The 27,621-nt window shown below is 51.1% G+C and overlaps 1 protein-coding gene across 13 annotated transcripts in view; it reads right to left on the bottom strand.

Annotated features, from left to right (window-relative positions):
* Positions 1-2,491: 2,491 nt before the first annotated feature.
* The window catches only part of EP400 (E1A binding protein p400), a 58,962-nt gene continuing 33,832 nt past the window's right edge, over positions 2,492-27,621 (bottom strand). For 5 of the 13 annotated variants that reach the window (XM_044440574.1, XM_044440571.1, XM_044440570.1 and 2 more), the window contains 30 exons: positions 27,211-27,305; positions 25,527-25,825; positions 24,262-24,464; positions 23,982-24,151; positions 23,175-23,371; positions 22,611-22,722; positions 21,437-21,580; positions 21,018-21,182; positions 19,880-19,963; positions 18,555-18,689; positions 18,167-18,211; positions 17,810-17,963; positions 17,047-17,288; positions 16,789-16,962; positions 16,288-16,335; positions 15,839-15,874; positions 14,187-14,323; positions 13,444-13,500; positions 12,188-12,266; positions 11,235-11,420; positions 10,985-11,030; positions 10,777-10,886; positions 10,017-10,221; positions 8,347-8,525; positions 7,309-7,512; positions 6,278-6,473; positions 5,136-5,266; positions 4,731-4,889; positions 4,451-4,528; positions 2,492-3,432 (listed from right to left, as the gene is read on the bottom strand). In XM_044440574.1, the coding sequence (XP_044296509.1) occupies positions 3,163-3,432; positions 4,451-4,528; positions 4,731-4,889; positions 5,136-5,266; positions 6,278-6,473; positions 7,309-7,512; positions 8,347-8,525; positions 10,017-10,221; positions 10,777-10,886; positions 10,985-11,030; positions 11,235-11,420; positions 12,188-12,266; positions 13,444-13,500; positions 14,187-14,323; positions 15,839-15,874; positions 16,288-16,335; positions 16,789-16,962; positions 17,047-17,288; positions 17,810-17,963; positions 18,167-18,211; positions 18,555-18,689; positions 19,880-19,963; positions 21,018-21,182; positions 21,437-21,580; positions 22,611-22,722; positions 23,175-23,371; positions 23,982-24,151; positions 24,262-24,464; positions 25,527-25,825; positions 27,211-27,305 (4,340 nt within the window). In that variant the 3' untranslated portion in view covers positions 2,492-3,162. The remainder of the gene's footprint in view (positions 3,433-4,450; positions 4,529-4,730; positions 4,890-5,135; positions 5,267-6,277; positions 6,474-7,308; positions 7,513-8,346; positions 8,526-10,016; positions 10,222-10,776; positions 10,887-10,984; positions 11,031-11,234; positions 11,421-12,187; positions 12,267-13,443; positions 13,501-14,186; positions 14,324-15,838; positions 15,875-16,287; positions 16,336-16,788; positions 16,963-17,046; positions 17,289-17,809; positions 17,964-18,166; positions 18,212-18,554; positions 18,690-19,879; positions 19,964-21,017; positions 21,183-21,436; positions 21,581-22,610; positions 22,723-23,174; positions 23,372-23,981; positions 24,152-24,261; positions 24,465-25,526; positions 25,826-27,210; positions 27,306-27,621) is intronic. The other 8 variants (XM_044440577.1, XM_044440576.1, XM_044440569.1 and 5 more) reach the window with 6 other exon arrangements.

Genomic DNA, 27,621 nt, shown 5'->3' on the forward strand with positions numbered 1-27,621 from the left:
GGCTCTGCCTGGCCCCGGCCGCTGCCCCACGTGCTCGGAAGGCCGCCCGGCCGAGGCGCCTCCTCGCTTCCGCCGCGCCGCTCCGCCCCTCTTCCTGGCGGCTGCAGCTGGCGCGGCCGGCCGATGGGCGTTGTAGTCCCGGTCCCTCCGCCCCGGGGAAGCGAAGCGGCGTTAAGGCACCTTCCCGGGCAGCCCGCGGCGCGGCGCAGGCCGGTGCGAGTCCGAGGTGGCCGCCCCCGGAGTGGCCCCGGCGCCGCGAAGGGGGCCACGGAAAGCCAGGGCTCGCCTTTTCCCGGTGCGCCGAGCGACGCGGAAGCGTCTCGCCAACTCTGCGACCTGCAGCGGGAAAGAAAGGGGAGACTTACACGCTGGCTTCCTTTCCGCGCAAGGAACTCAGGGTAGATTCCTTCTTTCCCCTCCCCACGTCCGATTTGGCTTGATTAGCGCATACAGGTGGGCATTTTTTGTCTCCCAGTTGTATTTACCAGACACCTGTGGGGCTTTCTCCCAAAGGACTGCATGGAAATTAATCTTGGATACCGTAGCTGGAATCTGGAAAAGTGCAAATATTATTCCCATAATTAAAAACTGGCTCAGGCAATTTTGAAATGAGATGTTCGTATTTTTTTTTTAAATAGATGACAGCCGGATTGATGGCTTGGAAACAAACCGTGCTTAAGTAGCCAAACTGTTTTTCCATGTTAAGGCTTTTTCCTCTGTTACCTGTTAATATAAATAAAAATAAAGCAGCCCTTAGGTGCTTTTCTTAGGGCAAAGAAAAATGTCACAACATAGCGGCTGTAGACCCTTCTGCTGCCTGAAGATACAGGATTGCCCCCTAAGCCTCTTTCTTAGGGTCCCCAGCGGAAAAAAAACCTGAACTCTCATGATGGGAAGAGAGAACCAATGCAAAAGACACACGTTCAAATAATGGACAACCAGAGGTTTATAAAAATGTACACTTTATTACACCTTCAGGTAGGGTACAACACAAGTCCTTACAACCCTACTGGTCCAGTACAAAGATATTTACACATTAGACTGGCTTCTTAACACTTTTTGGGGGATGGGGGTGGAGAGACAGAAAAAGAGATCCAAGTTTCAGCCTCACTCGCCTTGGAAACAGACGTCGCTTCCAAAACGCTGGGGCTGCCGCCCACACCTGTACCCTGGGCAGTGACAGTCCCACCGCATTTATGCACACACAGAAGATTGAGACGTTTTCAGAAATAAAATCAGAGCTAATTACATCCTTTTTGAGGGAGGGAGGTCACTATACCATACAAAATTGGTACAATGATCCATGTAAAAAACAGGTCCTCTACCAAGCCCCACTTATTTCAAAAAAAGACTGGACATATTCCCAGTGGCAACATTCTGTTGCTTGCTGTTGCATTTATTTTGTAGTGTCACCATTTCGGTGTCTGTGTATTAGCAACTCCTACAAACATATATTGGAAAGGTATTGTTAATGGTAAAAAAAAAAAATGTTTTTTTGTTTTTGGTGAGCAGGGGGGAGAATCTAACAGTCTGTCTCTACTTCCTTCATATACAAGCACAGTTTTGTTTGTTTTTGTTTTTACAGTGAACACACAACATCTGGGAAAACTGAGGTTCCAACAAAAATAGTATGTTGCAGGAGGAAAACATAGACGTTCTCAAGAACTAGGAACTGCACATTCAAAACAGCACAGATGTCCAGTCTTTGCCTTATCTCTTGAATGCTAGAGTTCCACACCGATAATATCTAGAACAGATGTGCAGATTGGCCACAATCCATGAGCTTTTGGCTGGGTGTATTTGGGTTTGTTTGCAAGAAATCCCAAAGACTCCAAGATTATAGTTTCATTAAAAAAAAGTCTCACTCTTCAGACTGTAGAAAGAGCAGCTGATCCCTCCAACTGGGCTCAAAGATTCATAGCATGCATGTATCTTGTCCTGTGGATCATGGCTTTTCTTATCTTGTTAGATACCCAATATCCACCTTTCTCCTCATGGCGCACCATTTTCAGCTTAACAACTAAAATAACAGGCAATCTGAGAGGCAGCCTTCAATGTATAGCAAAACGTATACAGGTAGGAGGGCATGGAAGGAATGCCTACTCCAAATTAATTACTGGTTAACTTGGGAAATTCAAATGCAGTGAGGCAGGTGACATTCACAGAAACAGCAACCCAAATACCCCCCTGACTTGACCTTTAGTATACAGTGGAAAAGTTAGGCTGAAATGTTTCATCTGCTCTTCTGGTTGAGAGCAAACATAACTGAATGTTGAATGTCAGGATTCCAAATGCAGAGAGAGAGAAACACAGGGAACTTCTGTGAAGCAAATTTCCTTCCAGTCTGGAAGCCCCATGAAAAACAAGAACAGTGCACTCTTTCGGTGACAGTCATCAAAAAAATCCTTTTACAAATTTGTTGTGGGTGGAGAGAAATGGAGAATTACAACTGAATGCACAGCTACTAGTTACAAGGAATTTGTCCCCCCGCCCCGCCCCACCCCCACGAAGACATGCTTAGAATATGTATTACCTTAGTCATGGAAAACAGGAGCAAAAGCCTAAAGATGGTGCTTCAAAAAACTACACCAAAAAAACACCCCAACACGTAACTAGGAAATGCTTTAAAAAAAAAACCTTAGAAAAGATGGAGACCGAAATATGCTTCATAATTACAGATACTTACAAATCTTCACATTTACTGGCTAAACATTGCAGGGAGAGCTTCCAACGCTCTTTCCTACTCCCCCCCATCCATTTTTTTGAAGGGCTTGTCACAACTCAACTTCTAGAAAAGTGGAGCGGGTTCTGGCTTTGAAAGGCACGGCCACCCTGTCCCACGGCAGATCTCCCCCTCGCAGCGGTGATGATGCAACGGAACGTGGGACCAAGTGGCTACAGATCCTTGCAAGCAGCCTTCTTGCTTGTGAAAACAGAGCAGCGAAGATGGAGTCTTTCCATATTTACACGATGAGTGGTTCAGGCAAGCAGCCTCCTTGGAAGTCTGTTTGGAAGCGGGGCTCCCAATACGCAGCGTCGAGAAGGGGTCTCTGCCGCGCAGCCTCGCTCTGCGTGCAGGCGGCTGCTTGGCCCCGCTCTTCGCCAGATTCCGGAAGGCGTGAACAGCTCTGTGCCCTCGTTCGCCGCCGACAGGCCGGGGGCTCAGCTGGGCTTGTTGGGAGCCTTCAGTCTGACGGGGGCCCTCATCTGCACTTTGGCTTGCTGCGTCTGGCTGTCCGACGCCGCGGGTGCCTGGGCCGGATTCGGGACCCCGGGGGCCTGGATTTGCGGGGAGGCCGTGGTGACCACCTGCTGCTGTATCAGTTTCTGCGGGACCACTTGAGCGGTGGCGGTGGTGGCAGGGATCACCTGGACCTGATGCTGCCCGGCCGTTGTCTGGGACAAAGTCACCGTCTGCGGCTGAGCCTGGACCTTGGGGAATGGGTGGGGCGAGAGAAGTAGTGGGAGAGATAAAACGGTCCCTAGGGAATCGGACACTTTCCTAGGAGGTCGGTCCTTCTTAAGAAGCCAGTCCTGACCTTATACTCCCTCACGCACACGACAGAAAGTATGCAAGCTGGAAATGTGGAAGCGGTAGAGACGGGAACCTCGTCGTTCTTTGCAAGACTTTCCTGGCACGAAACCCAACATCTCTTTTCAGCAGCAAGCAAAGACCTTTCTGTTGGCCAAGGCTGCTGAAATCCTGTATACTATCGGGATATTGTATTTCAGTATTTTCAAAAGATACTTCGATTGTTTTTGGATTGCCAGTCGCCATGAAATCTGGTGGTGGTGCTAGATATGAACTGAATACATTAAAAAGAGAGGCCTGAAACATAATCCAGTTGGTGTAAGGAGTGCCTCCATTCAGGGATTCTAGCCATCCATCCATTTGCTAACGGGTTTTGCCGTTAGCAAATAGCAGAAAAATAAATTAACCCGGATCCTCCATCTCTGAGGCCAGGGATCCCCGGAAGAGACCCTCCAGGCAACTCCATCTCCAAGGTCAGCATGGTCAGGGGCCCTTGACAAGTGCGCCCTGGATCCGCTCCCCCTTTTCAGCTCTGCGACCTGCTTGGTCACCTGCCCCCTGCTCTGGCCCAGGCAATGGTGCGAAGGAGAGCGGGTGTCCCCGCCTGCTAGTCCACTGGTGATTTGCCTAGTGAGCAAGCAAGCGGGAGCCACGGCGGGGGGAGCAAGAGCAGCCGGGGCCTGTGGTGGGGAGAAGGGGGCCTCGCTGAGGAAGGGGCCCTTTGAGGGTTCCTCGCACCGGGCCCCCACAAAGCATGGAGCCAGCGAGGTCCTCCAGACTCTTTGGAATCTGGTCACAACGAACTGCGCTCAGGAGCGAAGCCTCAGCAACGAGGCAGAGTAGGAAAGAGTCGTGGAAGGCACGCGGGCGACGGCTCTGACCCAGGCTGAACTGGAAGCACCTTCCGGCAATGCTTACCTGCTGGGACACCGAAACCACCTGCTGGATATTGGCCACAGTTGGCTGCTGCGAGACCACTTGTGGGATCTTTGCGACCTGTGGGAACACGTTGGGGAGAAGTTCTTGGCATTAATGAGGAGGGAGGCTGCCTCGCGCAAATGTCTGTGAGCGGCACGCTGATGGGGCGGGGGGAGGCAGGATTTGAGGATGAGCAGCTGCAGGGAAAGGGCCGCTGGGAGTATGCAGCTGATTGCCCCCCTCCCCCCCACGGGTGGGGAGAGCCCCAGGCTACCCGTACCTGTATTTGCGTTTGCACCTGCTGCGTTACACCAGGTTTCTGGGCCTGAGAAATGGATGTTGGCAGGAACTGTGCTTTAATGGCTGGCTGAGTTGCGTAGACTTTCTGCTGCTGCGACGGCTGCTGCTGAGCCTGGACGGTGACTTGCTGGGCACTGATCTGAAAGAGCAAACGGGGAGCGTGGGCTCTCGTGTCGGGGGCGCCAGGCCATAGGATGAGCTGAACGCACGCCTGCCTTCAGTACGCACAGCCTGGCTCTGCTGAGGGGGCCTCCAGCAGCCCGTTCGCCTGGCTTCCTGCACCGAGGGAAACGCAGCCTTCGGCAAGGACCTCGAGCTTGAAGCAAATGCCTCTGCACTGAACCGCGATGCAGAGAGTGGCGGTGGCGGCACCGGGGAGACTGACCTTCTGCTGAACGCCGGCTTGTCCCTGGGCAACCTGAGGCTGGATGGCTTTCTGCTGCTGGGCCGCCTGATGGTGCTTCATCTTCAACAGGTGCTGGACGTGGAGCGGCTGAGCCACCACGGTCTGCCCTCCTGCAGGAGAGAGGACGGTGCGGCAGAGGCGGCTTCAATCTCCTCATTCCCAGGTAATGCTTGCCACCCCGACCGTGCTGAGCATAGCTGGACGTTTTCCCGCCCCCAGCCAAGAGTTGCCCAGAGCAGTGGCAAGGGGGTCATTGGCCTGGGTTGCCCTCATTGGCCAATCCTAAAGGTGCACAAGCTACTGGGACTTTCTCTGAAGACACAGCAAGTCTTGGAGAAAAGTGTCTCAGAATTTTTGCTCCAGGCCGGGGAGATTTTGCTCCACAGCCCCAAACATGGCAAGAAAACAAGATGCCACCCAGGTGGGCTTCAAAGCTTCCAGAGCCCTCGTGAGCCTGGACTGCCTTCTCTCTGCAACCTCTCTCAGCATGGCTGCCACCCACCGAGGCATCCCCACTCTTTCCAAGCCAAACGGATTGGAGCAGGATGCAGCCCAGCTGCTGGAAGGGCTGCACCCGACGTGCTGAACACAAGCCAGCACAGAGAGACGGAGGAGGGGAGGAGGGGGGTGGTCCATGCAACCCTTTTGGGCTGCAGAGGGGAGAGGCGTGGAGCAGTGCTGCGGTCAGTTCTGCTGAGCAGCTGATCCCAAGGACCTCTTCCCGGGACTCATCCTGCCCCGCACGAGCACCCTGTAAGAGCCAAGCAGACAGGTGCCCTTCCCCTCACAGACCCTGAACAGCAACCTGTGCGGTTCTTGGAGCCGCAGTACCTTCAGAGATTCTGCTGTCACTAAAGAGCTTGCAACCTCAACACCAGAAAATCCTCTAATCAAAGGATACACCTTTTGGCGCTGCTGCCAGGGAAAAGCAGCAAAAGAGGCTCGAAGGAAGGAAGGAAGGAAGGAAGGAAGGAAGGAAGGAAGGAAGGAAGGAGCCTTGATCAGCACGACTTTTGCTCTCTCATCGGCCCCCGCAACCCACCCGCACGCAACCCACACACACCTCTGCACACGCGCCCACACACGCACGCAGACCTGAGGACCTAAGCATGGCAGAATACCTGCGGCCTTCTGTGGCTGCCCAATGGCAACGCTGATCCCAGCGACAGTGACGGGAAGCGTGGTGACCCCGGCGGAGGACACCACGGCGGCCGGGACGGACACCACGGGAGGTTTGGCCAAAGCCACCTGCGCGGCCTGCGGCGTCTGGGCCTGAATCTGGCCTTGTGCTTGGAGCTGGGAAGCGGCGACACGAGTCTGAGCGGGAAGGAAGTGGGGTTATTGTACAGACACACTGGCAGACCTGCCTGTTCGCACAGTGCGGAGGCACGCGGGCTTTTTGTCCAAGGATTTCCAGGTGCGGCAGAGTCAAAAGGTAGCATGACCATCTGGGATACAGGGAACTAACTCCAGAGCATGATCTCAAAGCCTCAGGACCTGCACTGCATATTAGCTGGGGAGGGCCATGGAAGAAGAGAGTGTTACAAGTGTTACAGAATTCCCACGTCTTCACTGCTCCACGCAAGTGCCTGATTTCTGCCTTGAGTGGCCAAATTCTGCCATTCAGAGCATTAGCTCTGAGAATGTGTCAATGAGCTCCCAAAACATCAACAGCAAAGGGGAGCTGCGACAGCTCTGCAAAATGATGCATGGCAAGAAGGAAGGCGGGGCCATGACATTGTCCTTTTCCTCTCCGGCAGTAGCAGAGCTCTCAGTCACCCAGCAACCATGACTGGTGGTGAGCCCAAGGCAGTGCGGGGAAAAGATGGCCATGCGTCCCATCAGATGGCCAGTAGCTAACGTGCTGCATTCACTGCCAGAAGACAGAGCGATGACTTAGGATGGCTCTGAAAGGGGATCAGACACTTCCATGGAGGAGGGGGGGGCAGCCATGATGAGCCATGAGAACAGCGTGGAAATGCCTAAGGCCGGCCGACCGCCTGGCTTCAAACCAGAGAAAGGGTATTTGCTGCGCGCTCTGCTAAGCGCACTTCCCGGACGCGGATGCCTGGCCGCCGTGAGAACGGGGACGCTGCACTAGGCAGCGCTGGGGCCTGTTCCAGCAGCGCTCTCCGGTCCCACGAGCACTCACCAGACGGGCGACCTGGAGGTTTGTGACGGCGGTGCCGGTGAGGACGGCCCCCGGCCTCGGCGCTGCCACCGCCGCCAGCTGCTGGGGCTGCTGCGGCTGCGGCTGCTGCTGCACCTGGACCTGAGTGGCCTGCTGCTGGGCTCCGGGCTGCGCCTGCTGCTGGGGGAGCTGCAGCTTCTGCTTCTGCAACTTGATGAGCTGCTCCTGAAGGGGGAAAGGCACGGTGTTCGGTTGGGCTGCGTCCCTCCAACTGTGTGTGTCCTGCTCGCAGGACTCCTGCTCGGGGATCGCCTTCCGAACATCACACATGCACTAGATCACCTGCCGATACATGCAAATGGCTCCGCGTTCAATGAATGGCTTTCGGAGCCAGGAGGGTCTGATTTCCCTGGTCGCCAAAGCGCAGCCCGCTGGCTGGTACTTTCTACTTGATCAAGTCAAGGAGCATCAGGGTGCCACGGACAGCCAATCCCTTAAGATAAGGTAGGGCAACTCTTTCCTGCCGAAGGCTGCGTTCCTCCGTAGGTAACCTGTTGGGGGCTGCATTTTAGTGGTAAGCTAGAACCAAGTCCCAGTAGGCAGGGCCCAGAGCCCACGGTTGGTGGGTATCCTTTCCCTTTCGTTCTGCCACCCCTTCTCTCTTTTCCCTTCCCAAGCAGCTCCTGCCAGGAGCCTGACATCACTGCGTGCACAACACGTTTACACTATGCACTGTGTGCCTGTCTTGTCCGGCCTTCTGCCTCTCCATTTTCTGCCCATGGCAATCCCGTTGAGTAGGTGAAGCTGAGAGTCAGGTCCTGCCCCAAAGACACTTAAGGGAGTCTCTTAACTGAGTGGGGACTCGAACCTGGATCGTGCAAAGTTAGGCTGAGGGGTCACTGCTGGCCTCAGGCGATCAACATTGCCCTGGTGACTCCTGGTGAGCCTGGGGGCCCTTTGGGCTTAGAAAGCCGCTGCAGTTGAAAGCAAATGAAGAAGACACGGAAACCGTTCTCCCAACATGGCTGGCAGTCGCGAGCCTGGCACCCTCTTCCTCACCTGGGATAGCTTGCCCACAGCCTTAATCTGGGCTGGCGACTGGGCCTGAGCCTGGGTCTGAATCTGGGGGACTTGCACTTGGCCTGCGGCCTGCTGCTGTTGCTGCTGCTGCTGCCGCAGAAGCTGGAAGTGTGCCGGGGTGATGGTCTTTCCTGAAAGCTGCACACCTGCTGGAGCTGCTGGGGGAAAAAGGAAGAATTATAAGACCATCCGGCTCGGCCTTACCTGCCCAGCTTTCTGGCTCTCATGTCCCCTTCCTCACAAACAGCGATCCCTCCCACCTCTTCTTGTTATCCTGGTTTGAGGCAACCCCTGCCATTTGCTGCTTTACCCCAAGCCGGCAAGCTGCAGTTTGTGCTTTCTCCTGCCAGCCAAAGATTCGAGACTAGGATCAAGCACAAGCTTTAGTTCTAAGAACAACAACAGAGGGAGGCAAGAGGACGAGGGAGTGCAGGAGCCATGACACCATGTTCTTGTCCCACAAAATTGCAGCAGGGTGTTACATCTGAACTAAAGTGGTTGAGTTTCCTTCCAGTTCAGTCTTTCTTGGGTGCTTGAAGTGTAACCGCATGCAAGTTTAGACCAAAAAGGTCCTACAAGTCCCACCATGACCCAGTCAGTCAGCCACGCTCTGGGCCTGTTTCTGTCTAAACTTACACAGGGATGCGCGCCCTCTAAGGGTTTTAGTTATCTGATGAAAGAAATACCAGACAAATACTTGTGAGCAGACTTGTTTTGAGATAACACAGAGCAGACGTCACCTGAAGCATTCTATTGCGCATGAGGTGTGAGAAAGAAGAGAGAATGCCTCTTTTAAGGTGGTCCATGCCACCCTGTGTCTTGCATTAAAATTAAAACCTTTCAAAAGTCTCTTGCTCAATGACTGGGGGCGCTTGGACCAAGCGACTCCTTGGTTGATTAATCCAACTCAGAACTGAACAGACTGCAACCTGATGCAAGTACTTTGAGTTTTGTACTATAATCTTGAGATCCATCAACCAAAATGGTGCACACCAGACACCCTCCACACTCAGCAAGTCTTCGAGGCATGAACGTTTTTTCAGGACCTGAACAGTCCTTACTGTTACATCGTCATCGTCCACCCTATCATCCTAGCTCATGGGCAGGGAAGAGCCAGAAACTGATTTCTGAATTAACACCACAAGTAGGATAACGAAACAGCAGGAGGCTGCATTTACGTGTATGCGGCTTATTCCATTTTCCCTTCCTCTTTGGAGACCCAGTGCAGCTGATAAAAGATGTCGCTTAAAACCATACAGGCTAAATGCTTAAAACACAGTACGTCAAACAAGTAGAAAATTTAAAATACGTGCAGCAGACGCTGTATTCTAAAGAGCCAGCATTCTAAAGCAACGCAGGGTAAGAGTGCTGCATCTTGGATGAGCCTTGGGAGGTCTAGGTGTTAAGCCCCACTCAGCTATGAAACTCTCTGGGTCACTATGGGCCAGTCCCTGACTCTCAGCCTAACCTACCTCACAGGGTTCTTGTGAGGATAAAATAGAGGATAGGAGGCGGGTATGTGTGCCACCTTGGGTTCCTTAAAAGAAGACAGTAATGCTGGTGATAACAGAAATAATGGAAATAATGAGAACAAGAAGAATTAAACATGCTTCAACCATGGAAATGAGGTAAGAGTAACGCTCTTTTACCTGGTGTGACCTGAGTGACCAAGGATCTCGCCTGGGTTTGGACTGGAGTCAGATTAGTGGTGACCACGGCCGAGGCCGTCACGGACGTCACTGCTCGAACCCCGGGAGTCGATGCGATGGTGACCAACTCCGCAGGCGCAGCGGGTGCGGCCGTTGCTCTCTGCTGGGTATGGACCACCTGGGCTGCAGCAGTCCCTCCTGAAGCCTGAAAGGAGAAAGAGATGAGACCTCCCAGCCCCTGAGTAACACCAGACGTGGCTCTTCACGGGGAACTGTTTGTGGCGCCGCTAAGCACAGCCGCCGCATTGACAGGGCGTGCAGTAAACAAGGCTGGGGGAATCCTCGCCCTCCAGTTGCGCAGGGAGCTGCTGGCTCAGGCTACCCGGTCCCACCGCAGCATCGGAAAGCAGGTCCCAAGCTGCAATCAGGTGTGCTCTCCTCCTGCCCCGCGGCTTCGCAGGCCCACGTGCCTGCTGCCACACAAGCCAGCGCAGAGCAAGGGAGCTCTCCAGGGAGGCAGGGCTGCCCTCAAGAGCAGGGTGCACGCTTGGCCTGCAGCAGGTCCTGGCCCAAGGCCCACGCCAACAATTCCGGGCTGAGCCAGGCGCCTGGCCTGGTAGAAGCTGGCTGGCTCCTTGGGCACTGATCCCTGCCAACAGCAATTGCATATGCCGTCCTGATCCGGCCCCCCGGAAGTGTTGAAGTCACTGCCCTGGTTCGATGTGCAGGATGACATGCTGGGCGTCTGAAGCATACTTACGGCCAGCGTTCCGGGGATCACAGATGAAGCCAGCCTTTTGTTGATCGGCTGGAAGGTGGTTGCCGGGACGCCAGCCACCGTGTTCACAATGACGTTCCCACTCACTGTGGCTGAAAGCAAAGCCAAAGTCGCTTTGGGACTGGGACGGGAAAGGGAGCCGTGATTTCCCCAGCACGCCTGGCACCCTGCTGCAGAAGGTGTGCCTTACCTGTCTGGATGCTCGTTCCAGTCACTGAGGTTTTCATTGTGCCAGCCTGGTCCAAAAACATTTGCATTAAGAAGGGAGATATGATCAAAATGGGTACTTAGATTCACAGAATCTCCCCCAGCCCTTGCAGTCCAAATCATCTGTGCCCTGAAACCCAGGAGAGCACCCCATCCTGCCCGGCCTCACTGCTCTGCCGCCAGGCACGGTCCCTCTCGCGCGCGAGGCGCCTGGGGAAGCGACCCTGTCTTACCAGCACTGCTGTGTTCGCCACGGTGGTTGCGGCCGCCTGCACCACGGCCTGGGGCTGCTGCACCACCTGTGCCTGTGCCTGGGGCTGAGCCTGGGCCTGCTGGACCGCTCCCTGCGGAGGCTGCTGCTGGGCGGCTTGCTGCTGTGGCCCGGCCTGCTGCTGGGCCCGCTGCTGCTCAGCCAGCGCCTGGGGAAGGAGGAAGAGAGGCCGGTGCTGCTTCTGGCTCCGCCGGTCCGGGCGGGTGATGGTCATCGGGATGGGCAAAGCCCCGTCCGGTGATGCCAAAGGCATGCTTACGGGGTCCTTCCTTAGGGGTTGCCCCTGGTACATGATCTGTTTCTCTGGCCACAGGAGAGACTGGGAGGGGGCAGGGGAGACCTGAGATAAGGGACAACAGCATGCAGGGAGGAGGGTGGATTTGGCCCTGTCACCTTCCACTGAAACAGAGTTTGGGGGAAGAGAGCCCCTCCGCCCACAAGCGTCATCACAGCTCTGGTCCAGATCACACCCTGGACCGGCTGCAGCTGCGAATTCCGCTCAAGCAAGCCTGCCGCAGGATCGACGCCAAGTTTCACACACAGGCAACACACTGCTGCACGCAGAGCGGTGGAAGAGACATCCGGGCAGCCGTTCTCCCCCACACCACCCGCCCCGCCTTCTGCACCGGCAGGAGGAGCCGCAGGAGCTGCCCTGAGAAGAGACGAGCTGGCACAAAACGAAGGACTGGGCTGTCGGTGAGAAGATGGCAGCGTGAGGCATACCATAATAATCAACTCCTGGAATGGCCATCACACACCTGACTGGCTATCGCAAAATAGCGACACGGACCGTATCCGCGAGCTCGACACCGACGACAAGGAGACAGTGCCGAGACCAGGTCTGTCCCTGAGCCGCTGTTTCTGACCCGTTTTTGAGCTCCGGGAGTGAGATCCTCCCCCTTGCGCTTGACGTACCTTCTTCTCCTTTGCGATGCGCTCGGCTCGGAGGGATGCGACCTGAATGGGCGGGAGTGGCTTATCGTAGTTGATGCCACTAGAAACAAGAATAAACAGATGTGGACATTTTGAAAAAGAAAAAAGAAAAAAAGCAAGCGGTTTTAAACCCCGCTGGTGTTGCCCGCAGAACAAAGCATGTGATTAAAGCATCTTCCACTGATATCGGTGAGCCTGGACGTGCTTTGCATTAGCTGGACTGCGCCCAGAGTCATACGCAAAGGTGGGAGGGGGAGCAGGAAAGCTGCACCACAGACAAGCAACAGGGACCAACTACAGGTGCAGCTGATCTTCCGTTCAAATATACAGGAACAGGGAAAAAGCCCTGCTGGATCAGACCTGAGGTCCATCCAGTCCAGCACTCCACGCACGTGGCGGCCAACCAGCTGCCCACAGGACCCCTCCAGCAGGATGGGCGCAAGACCTCCCCCTGCCCAAGCTCCTCAGCAACGGGTGCATGCAGGCAGGCCACCCCTGGTTAAAGGAAACAGCACGTGGCCAGCAGGGCTAGCAGACACAGGTGGCCTCCTCTTCCAATCTGCCCAATCTCCTTTTAAAGCCACCAGGTTGGCAGCCATCCCCACTTCCCATGGCAGGGAATTCCCTCGTTTAACTGTACCCTGTGCACTTCCCTTTGTCTGCCCTAAACCTCCCACCAATCAGCTTCATGGGATGACCCTGGGTTCTAGTGTCATGGGGGGCGGTGTGGAATGGACCTCTCCCTCAATTTTCTCCAGCATTATTTTAAACACCTCTCATGTTTCCCTCAACTCGCCTTTCTTCTAAGCTGAACAGTCCTGGTTGCTGTAGCCACTCCTCCTGGGGGAGTGGCTCCAGTCCCCTGTTGTTACCCTTCTCTGTACTTTTTCCAACTCAAGAAAGATAGACTAACAACACAGTAATTTGAAATATAAAGTTGAATGTTTTGGCTTTTGCCTTTCATCAGTAGCCGTGATTTACCCAGATGCAAAGAGTGGCCAGTTCTGAATGCTGGGGGATTAAAACCACAAAGGAGATTTTAAACTCCTTTCGCATTTTGCTCCAAATACATTTTCCAGTTACTCTGTCATTCATCCTCAGACACAGAGACAGAACAACCCCCATGCGTTCTCCAGATTTCTCAGAACAGTGTAACCAAAGGAGGGTACTAGGAATCCATGCGGAGCACTGGACTTAGCTCCAGCACAACTGCCTTCTCCCAATCTCTCTTTTCTTACCTTTCTGCTAATACTGAAGTGTGCTTGGGATTCTTCTGGAAAGGATTCATGCCGAGCCTGAAATACAATTGGGAAGAGCAGTGCTGTAAACGGATGCCATTTAACAATGTCACATACATTTTTAGAAATAAATACATGAGAATAACCACCACTTGGTCACAAGAAAAGGAAAAGTAAGTGTATGGCCAGGATCCATTATGGTAGCAGAGTGCAGTGGCCTTCAGACTCGAGTTCTGGCAAAATCCGCTTCCATGAGTTGCACAAAACTGGGCTGCCTCCAAAGACTGCTTGGAAGCTTCAGTGCGTGCAAAGTGTGGCAGCTAGAGGAATAACTGGAATGCGCTCTCTGAACAGCACTGAAGCCATTCTGCTGGCTTGCTGTTTGTTCCTGGGCACGGGGTCTCTGGGTCTTACCCCTTTGAGCCCTGCATGGGTCAGGATCAGAACGAGTCAATCTAAGCATTAAGGCCTGCACTGGAGGCGATTCTCCAATTCTCCTCATCCCCCAGGGATGAGGCAGGCAGTAACTTGCCAGAGTCCTTTTCAGTGGTGGCACCTTGTTTATGGAAAGTGCTTCCCAGGCAGAATGGGAAACAGGATTCTTTACCTTCAGGCAACAAGTTTGGAAATTATTCTAAAAAACTGCCTGGCAGTTCTAGAGGTTTTTATATCAGAATATTTTTTTTACACTGAATCGTTTTACTGTAGTAGTTTTAACAAGACTGGCTTCTTCATGAACTTACAAGGGTTTTATGGGTGGGCTTCTCTTCCCAGCAATCATTTTCATAATCTCAAAATGATTCGTGTAGAGCTGGGTGTGGGTCGAGCCTTCGTCTTGGGCATACAGCTGATTGGTACGAAGCGGACGACTGTTCTTTGTCTAAATGCGAACAGAGCAACAGCATTTTACGCAGGGCAGGAAAAAATACAGCAAATGCTTCTGCTTGTATGCTTACCTATGTAAGAGTCCCAATATACAAAGAATACAAGATCAAGAACAGGTCACACACACACACACACCTTTGAATGCAAGCTACTGCTGCGCAGGCCCCAGATCTTAAGCACAGGGGAGGGCGAGCCCAGGTTTTTGTGTTCCTTCTCTCACCTTTACGTTCCCTCACTTTGCTTTTCAGATTGAACCGTGCTATGCCACCGTATCTGCATTAACACGGCTCCTTGCTTCAACTCTTGGTTTGCAAGAATTTTCTGAAGGAGATGCATACGCTCTGGTAGAAAGTTAATCGTGGTTAGCAGTAACCTTGGTGCAGAGACAAATTCTGCACCACAGATAGCTCTGGAATGGAAAGCGGAGGCGGCAGGAGGAGGCAGGGAGCCCATGGGCTGCGCTCAGCCTCGTAAGCATGGCTGGCAGATCAGGAAGTATTCTGTACACTGCTGATCTGTGGACATGAAATAAGGGAGTTTGAAATAATAAAAATAAGGATACCAGGTTAAGTTGCAATGTGTCATAAAGACTGGAGAGTTAAGAATGCTTTAGAAATATGATCTACCTGCAACTCCAAAGAATCCTTAAATTTAAAACAACTCTCTGTTCATTTTTCACACTGCAGAAGGTAATTCCACATCCTCTTTCCCCTGTCTATATCTTTAGGAGAACACCAAATGGTCTTCCTCCTTTGCTTCTGCCTGCTCCTCATTCCCTACCCAGAAGATTCTGGCTGATCCACTGAAAACCTTATTATCCTGATTATTCTGCCGGTACAAATGGAAACCATGCACTGAAGGCTGAGCAGCCATATGGCCCAACACTCCTCCAGCTGGATCACAGTAAACAGCCTGATTTGGAGGGGGGTGAGTTACTTCCCCACCTCCGCCATCCTGCCCCCACCTGCCTCGCTTGAAATTGCCCAGCCTTCCTACGGCATTCAAGCAGCCAATCCGTGAGCTGCCAGAAAGGCATGGCCACCCTGCCTATTCAGCTGTGCTGTCACATGGGAGTTGTTCCCAGCCAGGCCAAGACGACGTCTTGAGAGTTTCCATTAAATTCTCCTCTTCCTGAGAATTCACGGGGCCTGTGGGGATCCTTGAGTTAGTACGTCCCAGCTAAACTTCAACAGCGCCACAGCATCCTGTCCCTCCTGACCTTTCACCAGGCATACATAAAAGACACACACGGGCCAGCTTCTTCACCCTAATGCTGATTTCTAAGGGATGCCCTGCTCATACGCAGCACCTCAAAGGTTTTACTTAGTGTTGCTCTTCAGAAAAAAGGCTGAGCGGAATCTGCATCGCGATGCCCAAAGCCCTTTGCCTGTGCTACCCAGCTCTGTCCCCTGAAGCGCAGTCTGGTTTCTGGAAAGCTACCTAGATGTTTTGCTGCTGTGAAATGTGCAGCTACATTGCTGCAACTGTAAATCGGGGTGTGATACGTTACCTGATGGGGCGTTGCAGGAATTAATTCATTAAATGTCTGCAAAGCAATCAGATTTCAAAATGAAAAGTAAAAAAAGAAAAAAAAAGCTAATAACAAAACATTTCAATTTCAAAAAAGTACTAATTGTAATAATCATGCGGAATGAAGTGGCATTTCTGGGAGGTGGACAAAACACTTGTTTTTTTGTTTTGTTTTTTTAAAGAATTCAAGCTGGCTAAAGCGGCTTAAGTGTGAGAAATCGTGCTTTAATTCGTATCTTTGAGACCAAGGTCGACCAAGGTGCCACGATCTATTGCGCCAACGCGGAATAGATGCAAAGGCGTTAAATTGCTGGTTCAGCTCTCGAATCGGGACTCAGATATGATCTCCTACTTCATCTTGTGTCCACCTCTGCTGATGCTTAAGATACCAGACTGTCTGTATTGGAACAACAATTTATAAGTGCACACCTTATAAATGCTTTTTGTCTTCTTCTTAGGGTTCGCTTCATACATAAGCTGTAAAATAAGAAGCAAAGTTTTGACTTTCTGCGATGGGTTTGGGGGTAGATCAGTGACATATATGGAAAGTCTCTATCAGAGCCAGTGTGGTACAGTGGGCAGAGGGTGGAGCTTAAGGCCCAGAAGATCAGGGGTCATATCCCCAATCACCCCCCTAAAAAACGGAGCGGGGAAGCATGCCGGGAGGCCTCGGACAAGCTGCTATGTCTTAGTCTCAACTCCCCAGCAGTTAAATGGGCGTCATGACAGCCTAGCTCACAGGTCTGTGGTGAGGATTCTAAAGCACCTTGCAAATTTAATATAAAAAAAAGGGAATTGCCACGTAAAACGATTAAGACAACAAAAATACCACGGGGAAGCCTTGCCTTCTTACACGTGTTCTATCCCTAGCCTATGCCGCTGACGCCCCGCAGTGTGCCAGGAGGCCTGCGTGCCCTGGCCTGCACCCACCTTCCCTTCCTCTCTTGGAATGACCACGTTCTCGTAGCGGTTGCGGCACTGCTTCGGGGAGCGATACACCCGGCTGCAGGAGTTCACCACGTCGCTGACGAGGTCCCAGTTGGGGGTGTGAGCCGGAGACACCAGGGCGAGGTTGAGGGGCAGCTCCAACAGCTGCTTCACGGCCTGAGGAAGAGAAAGGACTGGCACGTGATGGGGAGCAGGCGGAGAACGGCCTCCTGGCACCCCTCCTACACCGGCAATGCTGACCTGGAGGAGGGCCCAGTCTTCGCTGATGAGCCATTCGGGGTTGTCCTGGCCGGCCTCGGCCGCCGGCTTCACCAGGGTGGGCAAGGGCTTGGCGAACTGCGTCTGCTGCTTCAACAGGATGTTCTTCTTCTGCTCTTTGCCTTCCCGCCGCATTTTCAGCATGCCTGGGGTGGCTCGGTCAAAAAGTGACCGAGGAGGATTGACAGTTTCCCCGTGGCGCTGCTTCTTCTTCCTGCCTGCAGCTGGGAGGGGAAGACCATCCTCAGTGAGGCAGTCAGAAAAGGGCGTCAACCACGAGACGTGCAGAACATGATCCGGCCACCAGACCATCCCTGCTTCTCCAGGCTCTCAGGCAGAGATTTGGTCTCGGCAGCAGCTGCCACGTCCTCTTCCAAGGACTGAAGCAAGCAGCCTTCTGCAAGCGAGGCCGGTGCTGCTTTGAGGATGCGACTCCTCCGACTATGATACTAGCCAATGGACTGCTGCCTCCCAAACTCGATCTGTGCCCCTCCTGGATCCTGCCACTAACCTCTCGGAAGGGAAACCAGAAAAGGTTTCTCTGCATGGACCCCAGACCCTGATCTGTCCCCTCAAGGGCAGCCTTCATGCTTTCACGCACCAGCACAGCTGACAACAGATTCCACAAGCTTTACGTAAAATCCTCCATTTTTCCTTGTTCCCTGCACCAAGCACCTGTGTTTTTCCACACATCAAGGAAAAGCAGACCCCTTTCTACAGAGCTTCGCCTAAACCACGTGTTTACCCGATGGATCCGTTTTGTGGCGTTTCCGCTCCTTCCTGACATACACGGGAGGCAGCTTGGATTCCGGGATCAGGGTGTTCTCATACATCAGACACATAACAGCGTCAATGTAAATGTCGTTGTCATCCTGAGGCGGAGTTGGGGGGGTCCAGAGCTGCATGAGATGTCAGAAGAGGGTTAGTCCTCCTGCATTTCACACACTATACTCTGTGTGTGTGTGTGTGAGAGAGGGGGGGGGGGGGGGGAAGGGGAAGGGGAAGGGGGGAAGGGGACGGGACAGGGACAGGGACAGGGACAGGGACAGACAGACTGACTGACTGACTTTCTGGTTACAACAGGCAAGATAAGAAGACTCACTGGCATTATTTCAGTTTGTCCATCTGGGCCTTCATAAATATATTCCTGCATAGGAAGGAGTAAAAGAGAGTCGTTCAGTTCTGAGGATATCAAGGAATGGAGTCAACTGTCACTCTCGTCTCAAAGTCTGGGGATTCGGGAATTTGCTGAGGACTTCCTCACAATGTGGCCTTCCCCAGCCACTCAGTGTTATGGACCGCAATTCCCAGCATTCTTGACCACTGGCTGGTGCTGATGGAAGCCTGCAGGGGCCACCAGATTGGAGGAGGCCGCCTTAGAGCCTCCAAGACCAGCTGACACAGAATCAGAGCTGGTGTTTTGGGCCAGGTCCCAGCTGCAAACATGTTAAGAGCTACTGAAGCTACATAAAAGCTGACAGGAAAATTACTTTGTTATATGCATCTTCCCGGGTGTAGGTAAGAAATTCCTCCTCCCCACCATCCAAAAGCATTTTCTCCTCTTGATCTTTTAGCTCCTTCAGATGCTGAGTCTCCCAGGCCTTTTTGGCAATTCTCACTTCCACCTAGACCAACATAAAAACCAATGATGCATGCATTAAAAGCAAACATGAGCGACACTGTAGCCTCAAACACGTTGCACCATTCTCCATCCCTCCAAGCATTCTTCTGGGCAGTACCAGAGGCTTTGTCCCCACCATTCTGACCTTCTTTAACACATGCCATCATAGGTCACTTGAGCTCTTTTTTTAAAAAAATCATGTATCAGCACAATAGCATTGTTTTTCTGGAAAACAAGCTATGTAAATACTTTATAATTGCATTAACTAGAAGAGAAACCTCTGTTCAGAAGTTAGGTTTGAGCTAATTAATTGCCTACCAACTCTGGCCAATGTTAAACAGAGTAAATGACTATTTACTCTGTTTATAAAGTGAACCCAGCATATAAAAATCTCTTCCCAATCCTCCTTTTTTCCTTGCATGTCAAGTCTTTCAGAGGGCAAAGACTACTCTCCTTCTGCTCTGTTCTAAGATTCTTTGAGAGATTTTTTTTCACCCAAGAGTGGAATAAAAATTGTTAAAGAGTAAATAAGCAAAACAGTCTACAATTTGTTTCCTGCTGCTTCTACTCATACAGCTTTATTGGTAACTGTTTTTAATTCATTTAGGGCATGGACTTATACATACTTACACACACACGCCTCTACAACTCCAGAAAAAAACCCTACAAGCTAGGAATTGTATGACTTTTTTGTCTAAAGCTCCAAGGGTCTAAGAATCCTTTTTTCTTGCCCTTTTCTTGCTTTCTGGTTTTGCCTAATTTAGTTTATTTCAGTGTCACTCTGACCAACTTTATTAGAAACACAGCTAATCAGCCTCGATAAATAAATATCCTAGCTATTGAAGGTGGGGGACCATTACTAACACACTGGTACATTTTACAAGGAAAACAGAAAGATAAATTTGTTTCTGAAGCACACCACTCCTGTCCTAAGGGAAATAAAACTCAGTTTTCCTCCCTGTGATCCCATTTTCTCTTGCATCCAAGTCAGATGAGAAGGACTCGAGAACTGGTATTATAACAATTTAGTTGTTCCAAATAAAGATATTATCAAATAATGGCCTTAAAAATACAGTGTAATCTTCATTACATTTTGCCTTCTTTCACAGATGCCCCTGCCAAATGCTTCCTTGTCCACTATTACAAGCATACTAACCTATATGCATATGTATATATACATATATACAACTCTACCTCATTTTGTTTTGGTTCACTCTCATCGGTGGAAACATGGAAGAGCTCCAGGTAATTTAAAGCATATTTTTCAATCGGAGTGAGCTAAGAGAAGATACAGAAAAGTAATTATGTGGCAGGAAAAAAATGTTAAAATCACAATTGACTTAAACTAAAATGCCTATCACCACATTCTTGTCATTGCAAAGTGGACAACTGTGAGTCAGCAAGGTTTCCCAAGGTCTCTCACCCATTCTATCTGTATCCAGAAGTTTTATAAGGAGCAGAATTCCATCTTACTTCTTAAATATTATACAAAAGGGAATACAATATTTTAGGAACATTCCATATACAATTCTGTTTGCACAGGGAAATAGCATGTAAGGTAACAAATGAAATGACTTTCACCAACAAATAATGGAGTCTGTGGCCCTTGGACAGCATCAGGGGCCCACAAGGAACTTCAGATTCCCAGAACCAAGGCCGGAAACAGGCTCTGACTCCCTGTCCTCCAAATCACAGCCAGCATGGCAAGACCCATGCTGAAAATCGCTGTCTAGCTGCACTGCAGAGCAGGAAGGACAGGGAACCAGGGATTGCTGTGCAGCTTGTCAGTCTTGGAGTTTGGAGGTTTACAAACACCTACGGCACAGTCAACAGGACGGTGCCCCTAGCACGACAGTATTGTCTAACCCATTGGTAAGGGGATGGACTTGAGATCAGACTTCACCGCAACCAATTTTTGCTGACTCACATCCTCAGCAAAGCAACTAACGCTGGCTTTTTACGACTATTATCATAAAGGGTTTTCTTTTAAAATGACACGATCTTACATTTACAGACCGCATCCTCATCAACGTGGCTGATCAAAATTGTTTGGCTCAGCAGGGGGCAGAGTTACAGTTCTGTTTCACGTGTACCAAGATCTCAAACCTGCAGAAACTCACTGGGGTTTTGCAGCTTTGGGGTTGCCGCAATTGGCTATTGCAGGACAGGTGTTACCAGATAACACACAGGGCTTCCCCCCGTTTTAGGGGGAAGCACTTATAAAAACTGCATAGAGGAAGCTCTGCCTGAGCAGACAGGGCCCCTAGTTGCCCTTGGAGACTACAGACTTGGGCAAAAGGGCTCTTCAATAGGAATGGGGAATCAACTGCACCTGATCTACTATGGCAACCAACTCCTGCAGTGGCGAAGGCTCATCAAGGTACTGGGAATTGCCAAGTTCCGAAACAAAAGGGTCTAAAGCCAACCCAGTCTCTGCATCCGGAAGGCATGTGTTCAGCTCCTCTTCCTCTGCCTCTCGCTCTGTACTTTTCAGAGCCTTTGAAAAACACAAAGTACACATTTTTAAAGGCTCAAATAGCAATCAGGGATACAGTGTATTACCCACATAGATCCTGTATATGTTTTTAATAAACCTTTAAAAGAAAGGAGGAGAAAAGAACCAGAACAGTCAAAAAACACTTAGTCTGAAATAAAAGTCATGTAAGTCGCAGTAGGAAATTGTCGTGCTTAGTCCAGGCAGTCATATCCTGCCTGTTAGAAACTCCATTTAAATGATTCCTGTCTAATTACCTCTATAAAAGGCCTGGCCACTTTGGGGGAGATAGTTTCTGCTGGAGACGGCTCCTGTGAAAGCATCACAAATTCTTCTGCTTTTACCCGGAAGCCAGAATCTTCCATCGGAGAATGAACCTCAAAAAGTTCCTGAATTGTTTGCTGTGGAAGAAGAGGGCGAAAAAATGGCTTTTCAAAAAGCAAAAAGAAATAGTTGGCCTCATATGAAGCTCTTTGGGAAATGTCCATGTATGTTGTCTGTTCTAGGTAAACTCAGGGTTAAACAGGTTTGGCCACAGTGATAGGCGAGGCTTTGCAGAATATTAGAGAGGCTGCAGAGCTGTAAAAAGTGCAGAGAGGGCCAACAAAAGGGGCTGGAGAAACTCGAGCATGAAGAAAGGTTTACAATAGCACAACATCTGGGACTATTTAGCTGAGAAAAAAAGTGGCAGGGAAGACAGGACAGAGATATACAAAATTTTGCATGACGTGGAGGAGATGGGAAGGGAGGCATTTTTCTCCTTCTCTTATAATACTAGAAAGTCGATCAGTCTATGAAGGTGTTGCTGGAGACCCAGGACAGATGAAAGGACATCTCACAGTGCGCAGGCGAAATATGGAACTTGCTACTAGAAGATGTGGTGACGGCCACCCGTTTAGACGGCTTTAAAGGAGGATGCAGCTGATTCACAGAGGAGGAGGCTAGGAATGACCAGCTACTGGTTCCAAGGGCTCTGGGGAACCCCCAGGATCAGAGGCAGTGAGCCTTCTGTGCACCAGTGGGAGGCTGCTGGTGCATTCCTGTCTTACGTGTGGTTCTCCAGTGCGCAGCTGGTTGGCCACTGTGTGAACGGAATGCTGGACTAGGTGGCTCCTTGGTCTGACGCAGCAAGGCACTCCTTGTTTTCTTCAAAATTCTTTGAGAAGGTCAACCTCACTGCCAACAAGAAGGGGGATGCTCCCCTTCTGGCCTCCCTCTCCAAACCTAACTCGGACAATTCTTGCTGCTCCCTCCAACAGCACTTATGACAGAGACACACAACCTTCAACACCAGCACCACCACCACACCGAGCTAAGAGGAACAAGTGTCACCTAAACAGTGGGAGGGAAGGGAAATGTGGCAGCCCACAATTAAAACTTGGACCCAAATGAGCTCAAAGCAGAACAGGGTGCTTTGAGAACCAGCAATACCTGTGTTAAAAAGGCCATTGAATAATCGTTTCCCTGAGCAGCTACTTCTCGGATCAAATCCTTAGTGCCATTCTTTAAGAACTTCTCTTCTACTGAGTTCCCACTGACAAGCCTAGAGAAACCAGAGAGGTCTGTGAAAACCTTAAAAGCAGAGAGCAAACCTAACAGTTACAGCAACCTGAACTTTATGGAGTTGCCAAGGTTTTTAAGCCAAACCTTTACAGCCACTGAAGAAAACATGAATACACTGGTGCAAAGCAAAACCAACCATTCAAAGGCAGACCTGTTTCATCGTAGGTCTGCCCTCCAGATGTTCTGGACTTCACCTCCCAGCATTCCTGGCATATTGGCCATGCCAGATGGGGCTGATAGGAGTTGCAGTCCAAACGTCTGATGGACACCAGGCTGAGGAACAGGGAGCCTGGGAACGCAACAATACCATGCCTCCACTGTGCCCCCTAACCAGGGCCACGAAACTAGCACTTGAGGCTACCAAGCTCCCCCTCGCCCCTCTGGCTGACGGCTTGTTCTCGATACGCAGGACAGCTCCTTGGAAAGAATCACCTGTAGATATGGATGTCCTTGCACCGGCCAATTCTGTCACACCATTCCTGAGCCTTTGCGTCCATCACTGGATTTAAATCATTGTCATAGAACACGACCGTATTGGCTTCCACAAGGTTGACGCCCGTGGAGCGGCTATGCGAAGAAAGGATCGCACAGAAAATGCGCTTGTCTCTGTTGAAGGTCTTCATCAGTTCCTGGATCAGAAAAGAGGGTGGGGATGGGGGGAGCCAACCGTCAGCCAAGAGCAGCATAAAAGGCACTGGGGACTCACAGAGGGAATGATTAACCCAGAGGCAGAGCGCGTCAGAAGGGGCCTCCTGGGCCATCTAGGCTGACCCCGGCTCCAGCCGGCTCACAAGCCCACCATTAACCCGTGGTCCTCCCTGGAACAGACGCTTTCTCTTGCCTTGGCTTATGGTGCTGGGCAGCCTTATAAATAACCCCACCAAAGTCACTAGCCTGCATTTATTTTTTACGTCTTTGTGTCTTCCACGCTGGCTGTGGAGGAAGAGGCTTCTCTTCCTTCACAAGGCCAGCAAGACACCAACTGGGCCACCTCCCTGCTCATTCACTTGCATGGAATTCCCTAGCACCTGTGTCAGCCACACGGAGGACCGACTTGAATAAATGACCCATCAATGCTGGGGTCGCCAGCACAGCATCGCTCACTAGCAGTCTTGGTACCTACCAGACGCCCTATCCCTCCGATTTCATTATTATTCCTTTAAAGAACAACTAAGGCGGGGGGTAGTTAACAAAGAGCTGCCCTTATGTACCATCAAGGAAGCGGACAGCCTTGTTTACCTGGCGCTCTTCCTGACTGGCACACTCATCGATCCTCACGTAAGTGAGGAAATGGAAATTCAAGAACAGCTCCAAGATGTCCAGCATGAGAATCATCTGGGATAAGATCAACACCCGGCGCCCCTCCGATTTCAGCTTCTGAAGCAAGACCGCCAGGGCTTCCAGCTTCCCTACATTTCAGAAAGAAGGAAGTGTAAAATCCTAGTGCAGAATATTATCCTGGCTTTTGGGTTGTTTGGTGGCCCCCCCACCTTTTTTTTTAAAGAAGGTTTTCCTCTACCTGCGTCACACTGCACAAGCCGGAGATCAGGAAACTGAAGCAACCGCGGGGCGATGATCTGCTGCAGCTGCTGCAGGCAAGGGGATGCCTCCTCTTTCAGGTGGTGCCGGAGAAGTTTCATCTTGTGGCTATACAGCGGGGGAAGCTTGGCCACGTGCAAAGATGGAGCGGCAGCCACTGCGGCCGGCAGCACACAGAGGACCCTGGGAAACAAGGCAGGTCACGTTGCCTGTGGTTTTGCATGGCAGCCACATTAGCCGGAGCAGCATGAATCTAGCAGCCTGGGAACCAAAACTGCCTCTCTGCAGGGTCTCAGCTGCCTGGAATGCATGCCTCCTTTCCTGGAAGGCCAGGGAAAGGGAGAGCAAGAGGCGGGTGAGCAATGCAGCGGCAGACCACGGCGGCCTGCTGTGGGTTTGCGGAGAACTTCAGGGCACCCTCCAACTTCAGGCAAGGCAGCAGAACTGGTCTGGCTGAAAGCGGCACCGAGAGAGGCACATGCTCCTTTGGACCCTGCCAGTTAGGCGTCAGGAAGCGCCCAAGTGCCCCAGGGATCAAGGTTTATGGGCCCTGTCCCCTTCTCCCTCTCACGTCTGATGGGAGGGTGGGCGGGTAATGGACACTGGCCCGGGTGGTTTTTGAAGGGCGATTAAACAAACACGAAGAGGGTTTGCTGTCGGTGGCTCTGGTCACGACGACTATGCAGAACCGGCAGCATTCTGAGGCATGTGCCAGGTGCTGGGGGGCGGCTGGAGAAGAGGGACGCTCCTGCCTTCATGATTTGCTCGTAGATGACCCAGAAGCATCAAGAGAACGGAAGAAAGAACGGGAAAGCGGCCTAGGTAAAAAGGTGGGCAACTTGGCTCGTCCAGCCCACTCTGGGAAGCCCTTCTGTGGTTGTGCCCCGGACTGTTCCTCGAAGCTCCAGTTGAGCCCATGGGCCCACAAGGCCGCCCACCTCCGGGCGAGATGCACACTGAGGCCGTCCACTGGAATGTTCCCAATGATCACAGAGGGGGCAGCACTGGATCATGCAGAAAACCACTCCAATACACACACACACACACACACTCTCTCTCTCTTCTAACTGCCCCATGAAAAGCAGCCTGTGGCTAGAATCCGTTGCCAAGCAGGGACCAGTGAGCCTTCACAGTTCCATGACATCTGCTGAGACCCCCAGCGCATCCTTAACAGGACCGGGCGGGCGGATGAGCTCAGAAGCCAGGCAGCCAGTTAAAATCCTGAGTGGGAGTTTTGAAGCTCACCTGTTCACAGCATCCCTCAGGGATTCCCGCTGCTGCTCCAACATCCACATCAGCCCTTGCAATGGACTGCGAGGGTCCCCGGAAGTGTTCCGCGAGATGCGGCAGTTTGCGAAGCCAGCCCAGCTCCATTTGCTTGTCCCGGTGGAAAACTGAGGACACGACTTTCGGTCGCCCACCAGAGAACAGATGGCCACAAGGTCTCGGCCATACATGGGTGCTCTGGAACAGCGTCGCTCGTTGCAAGAAAAGAGTCGGTCCAGGCGCTCCTTCAGAAGTCTGTTCTTTTCCTCAAAGGACTCCTTCGCGAACAAACCAACCAACCAACAAACATACATGTCTTCATTTTGTATGAAAATGGCAAAATAAAATATAATAAAAATCATAACATCTTAAAGTTAGGACCGTATGTGGGTCAACATCAGTCACTTGGCTTAGTTCCTTTGCCTGAGAGCATATTCCACTGAATCCCACTGGTGTTAATTCCAAATACAGATGCATAACATGAGGCTGCATTTGCAGTTACAAGAATCCAAGCCAACAGGTAATATTTTTTCCTGCACAACCCAACAAAACACAGCTAAACAACAGGATTGCCCCAGCCATGTCAGCGAGGCTTGTGTGAGCTGAGCTCCCAGTCCAGTCTGCTCCAGAAGAGTAAAACAAAAAACTCCTTCCTAGTGATTAGTTCCACTTTATGAACTACCTCATTCTGCTTCTATGCACTAAAATGCTACGTAAGGGCATTCCATGAGAGTGTAAATGTGGGGAGTGGGAAGCAGGGCTGAGACGCACGCTTTGAAAGCCCCCATTTCAGTCTCTGGCCTCTGCTATTAAAAGACTGCAAGGCAGGGAAAGACACACTGCTGCCTCAGATGCTGGAATAGAAGGCAACAGAGAAGCATTTCCCAACTTCCTGGAAGTTATTTTGCAGAATACAACAGGGCTTCCACTTCATGGGTTCCCAGTCTTCACTTTCGCAGACTGGTCCACATGTAATGTGGAGGATTTCGCCTCTGAGCACCTGAGACAAGCAACAGGAGCTCCTCCCAGCCCCAGTCCCAACATGGCCAAGAGGAACACATTTGTACTGTCACACACAATCCAATTCCTGGCTTGTCGCTACATTAAAAAAAGAAACAGTAGTTTAAAGCCAGCTGAACTTTGTTGAGCAATCCAGCCTTTCATAAACATCACTCGAATCTGCACGTGGCATCATGGGCAACTGGTTCAGACAATTGGACAGCTCATTGTACACTGATGCCACCCAACATTTTGAGTATGCAACCCCTAAGTGGGGGTTGCCATATCATCCAAATTTAGGCAACAGGAGTTAAAAGAACTCTCATACAATCTTAGAGCAAAACCGGGGCTACACAAGGGAAGGCCCAGGTTAGAATGACACAAGCCAAGGCAACTCCCAGGGTTGGAATGGAATCTCTTTCTTTCTAAATCTTACTTAAAAGTAATTAAATCTTCCAAAATTTTTCTCATTGTAAAACATACATCTTGAAAAGGAAACAAAGCTAGCATGCTATAAGCAGAAAAATACCTTTGTTGACATGCTAAAGGAAGAGAGCAGAATCAAAATGCTTTTTCATTGCTTGCTTTCCAATTCCAAAAAGAATGGAAGGGAAACCATTTTAAACTGGCAATTGAATTCAAAGAGCAAAATCCGCTGGAATACCTGGGCGTGTCCTCCATGAATAAGGCTTGGTTTTAAAGCTGAAGCTGAGTCTCCGGAAGCTAAATTAGTACTCATAGCTCTACCTGGAACACACACTTAAAAGATAAACCAGGTGTTTATACATTTCAAACATACTTTTTGCAGGTTAATTCAAACTGGCACGCGAGAGCCCTGCATCTACTCCTCCAGGTCACTAGAAATGGCATTACGGTCTCCCACACACAGACAACAACAACAACAACAACAACAACAGAGAATCTTCAGGCAACTGTGATTGGCCGATCAACGGATCCCCATATAAACGCTTGGCCAATGAAGAGCCCTGGATTGCTCTGCAGGGCAAAAGCTTGACAATGCTATCAAGCCAGGTAATAGCCAAGACTTTTTCCATCACCTCTCTGTTTCTTTCCC

Source organism: Varanus komodoensis, unplaced genomic scaffold (assembly GCF_004798865.1).
Source record: "Varanus komodoensis strain SLA01 unplaced genomic scaffold, ASM479886v1 scaffold38, whole genome shotgun sequence".
In the NCBI taxonomy this organism is placed as follows: domain Eukaryota; kingdom Metazoa; phylum Chordata; class Lepidosauria; order Squamata; family Varanidae; genus Varanus; species Varanus komodoensis.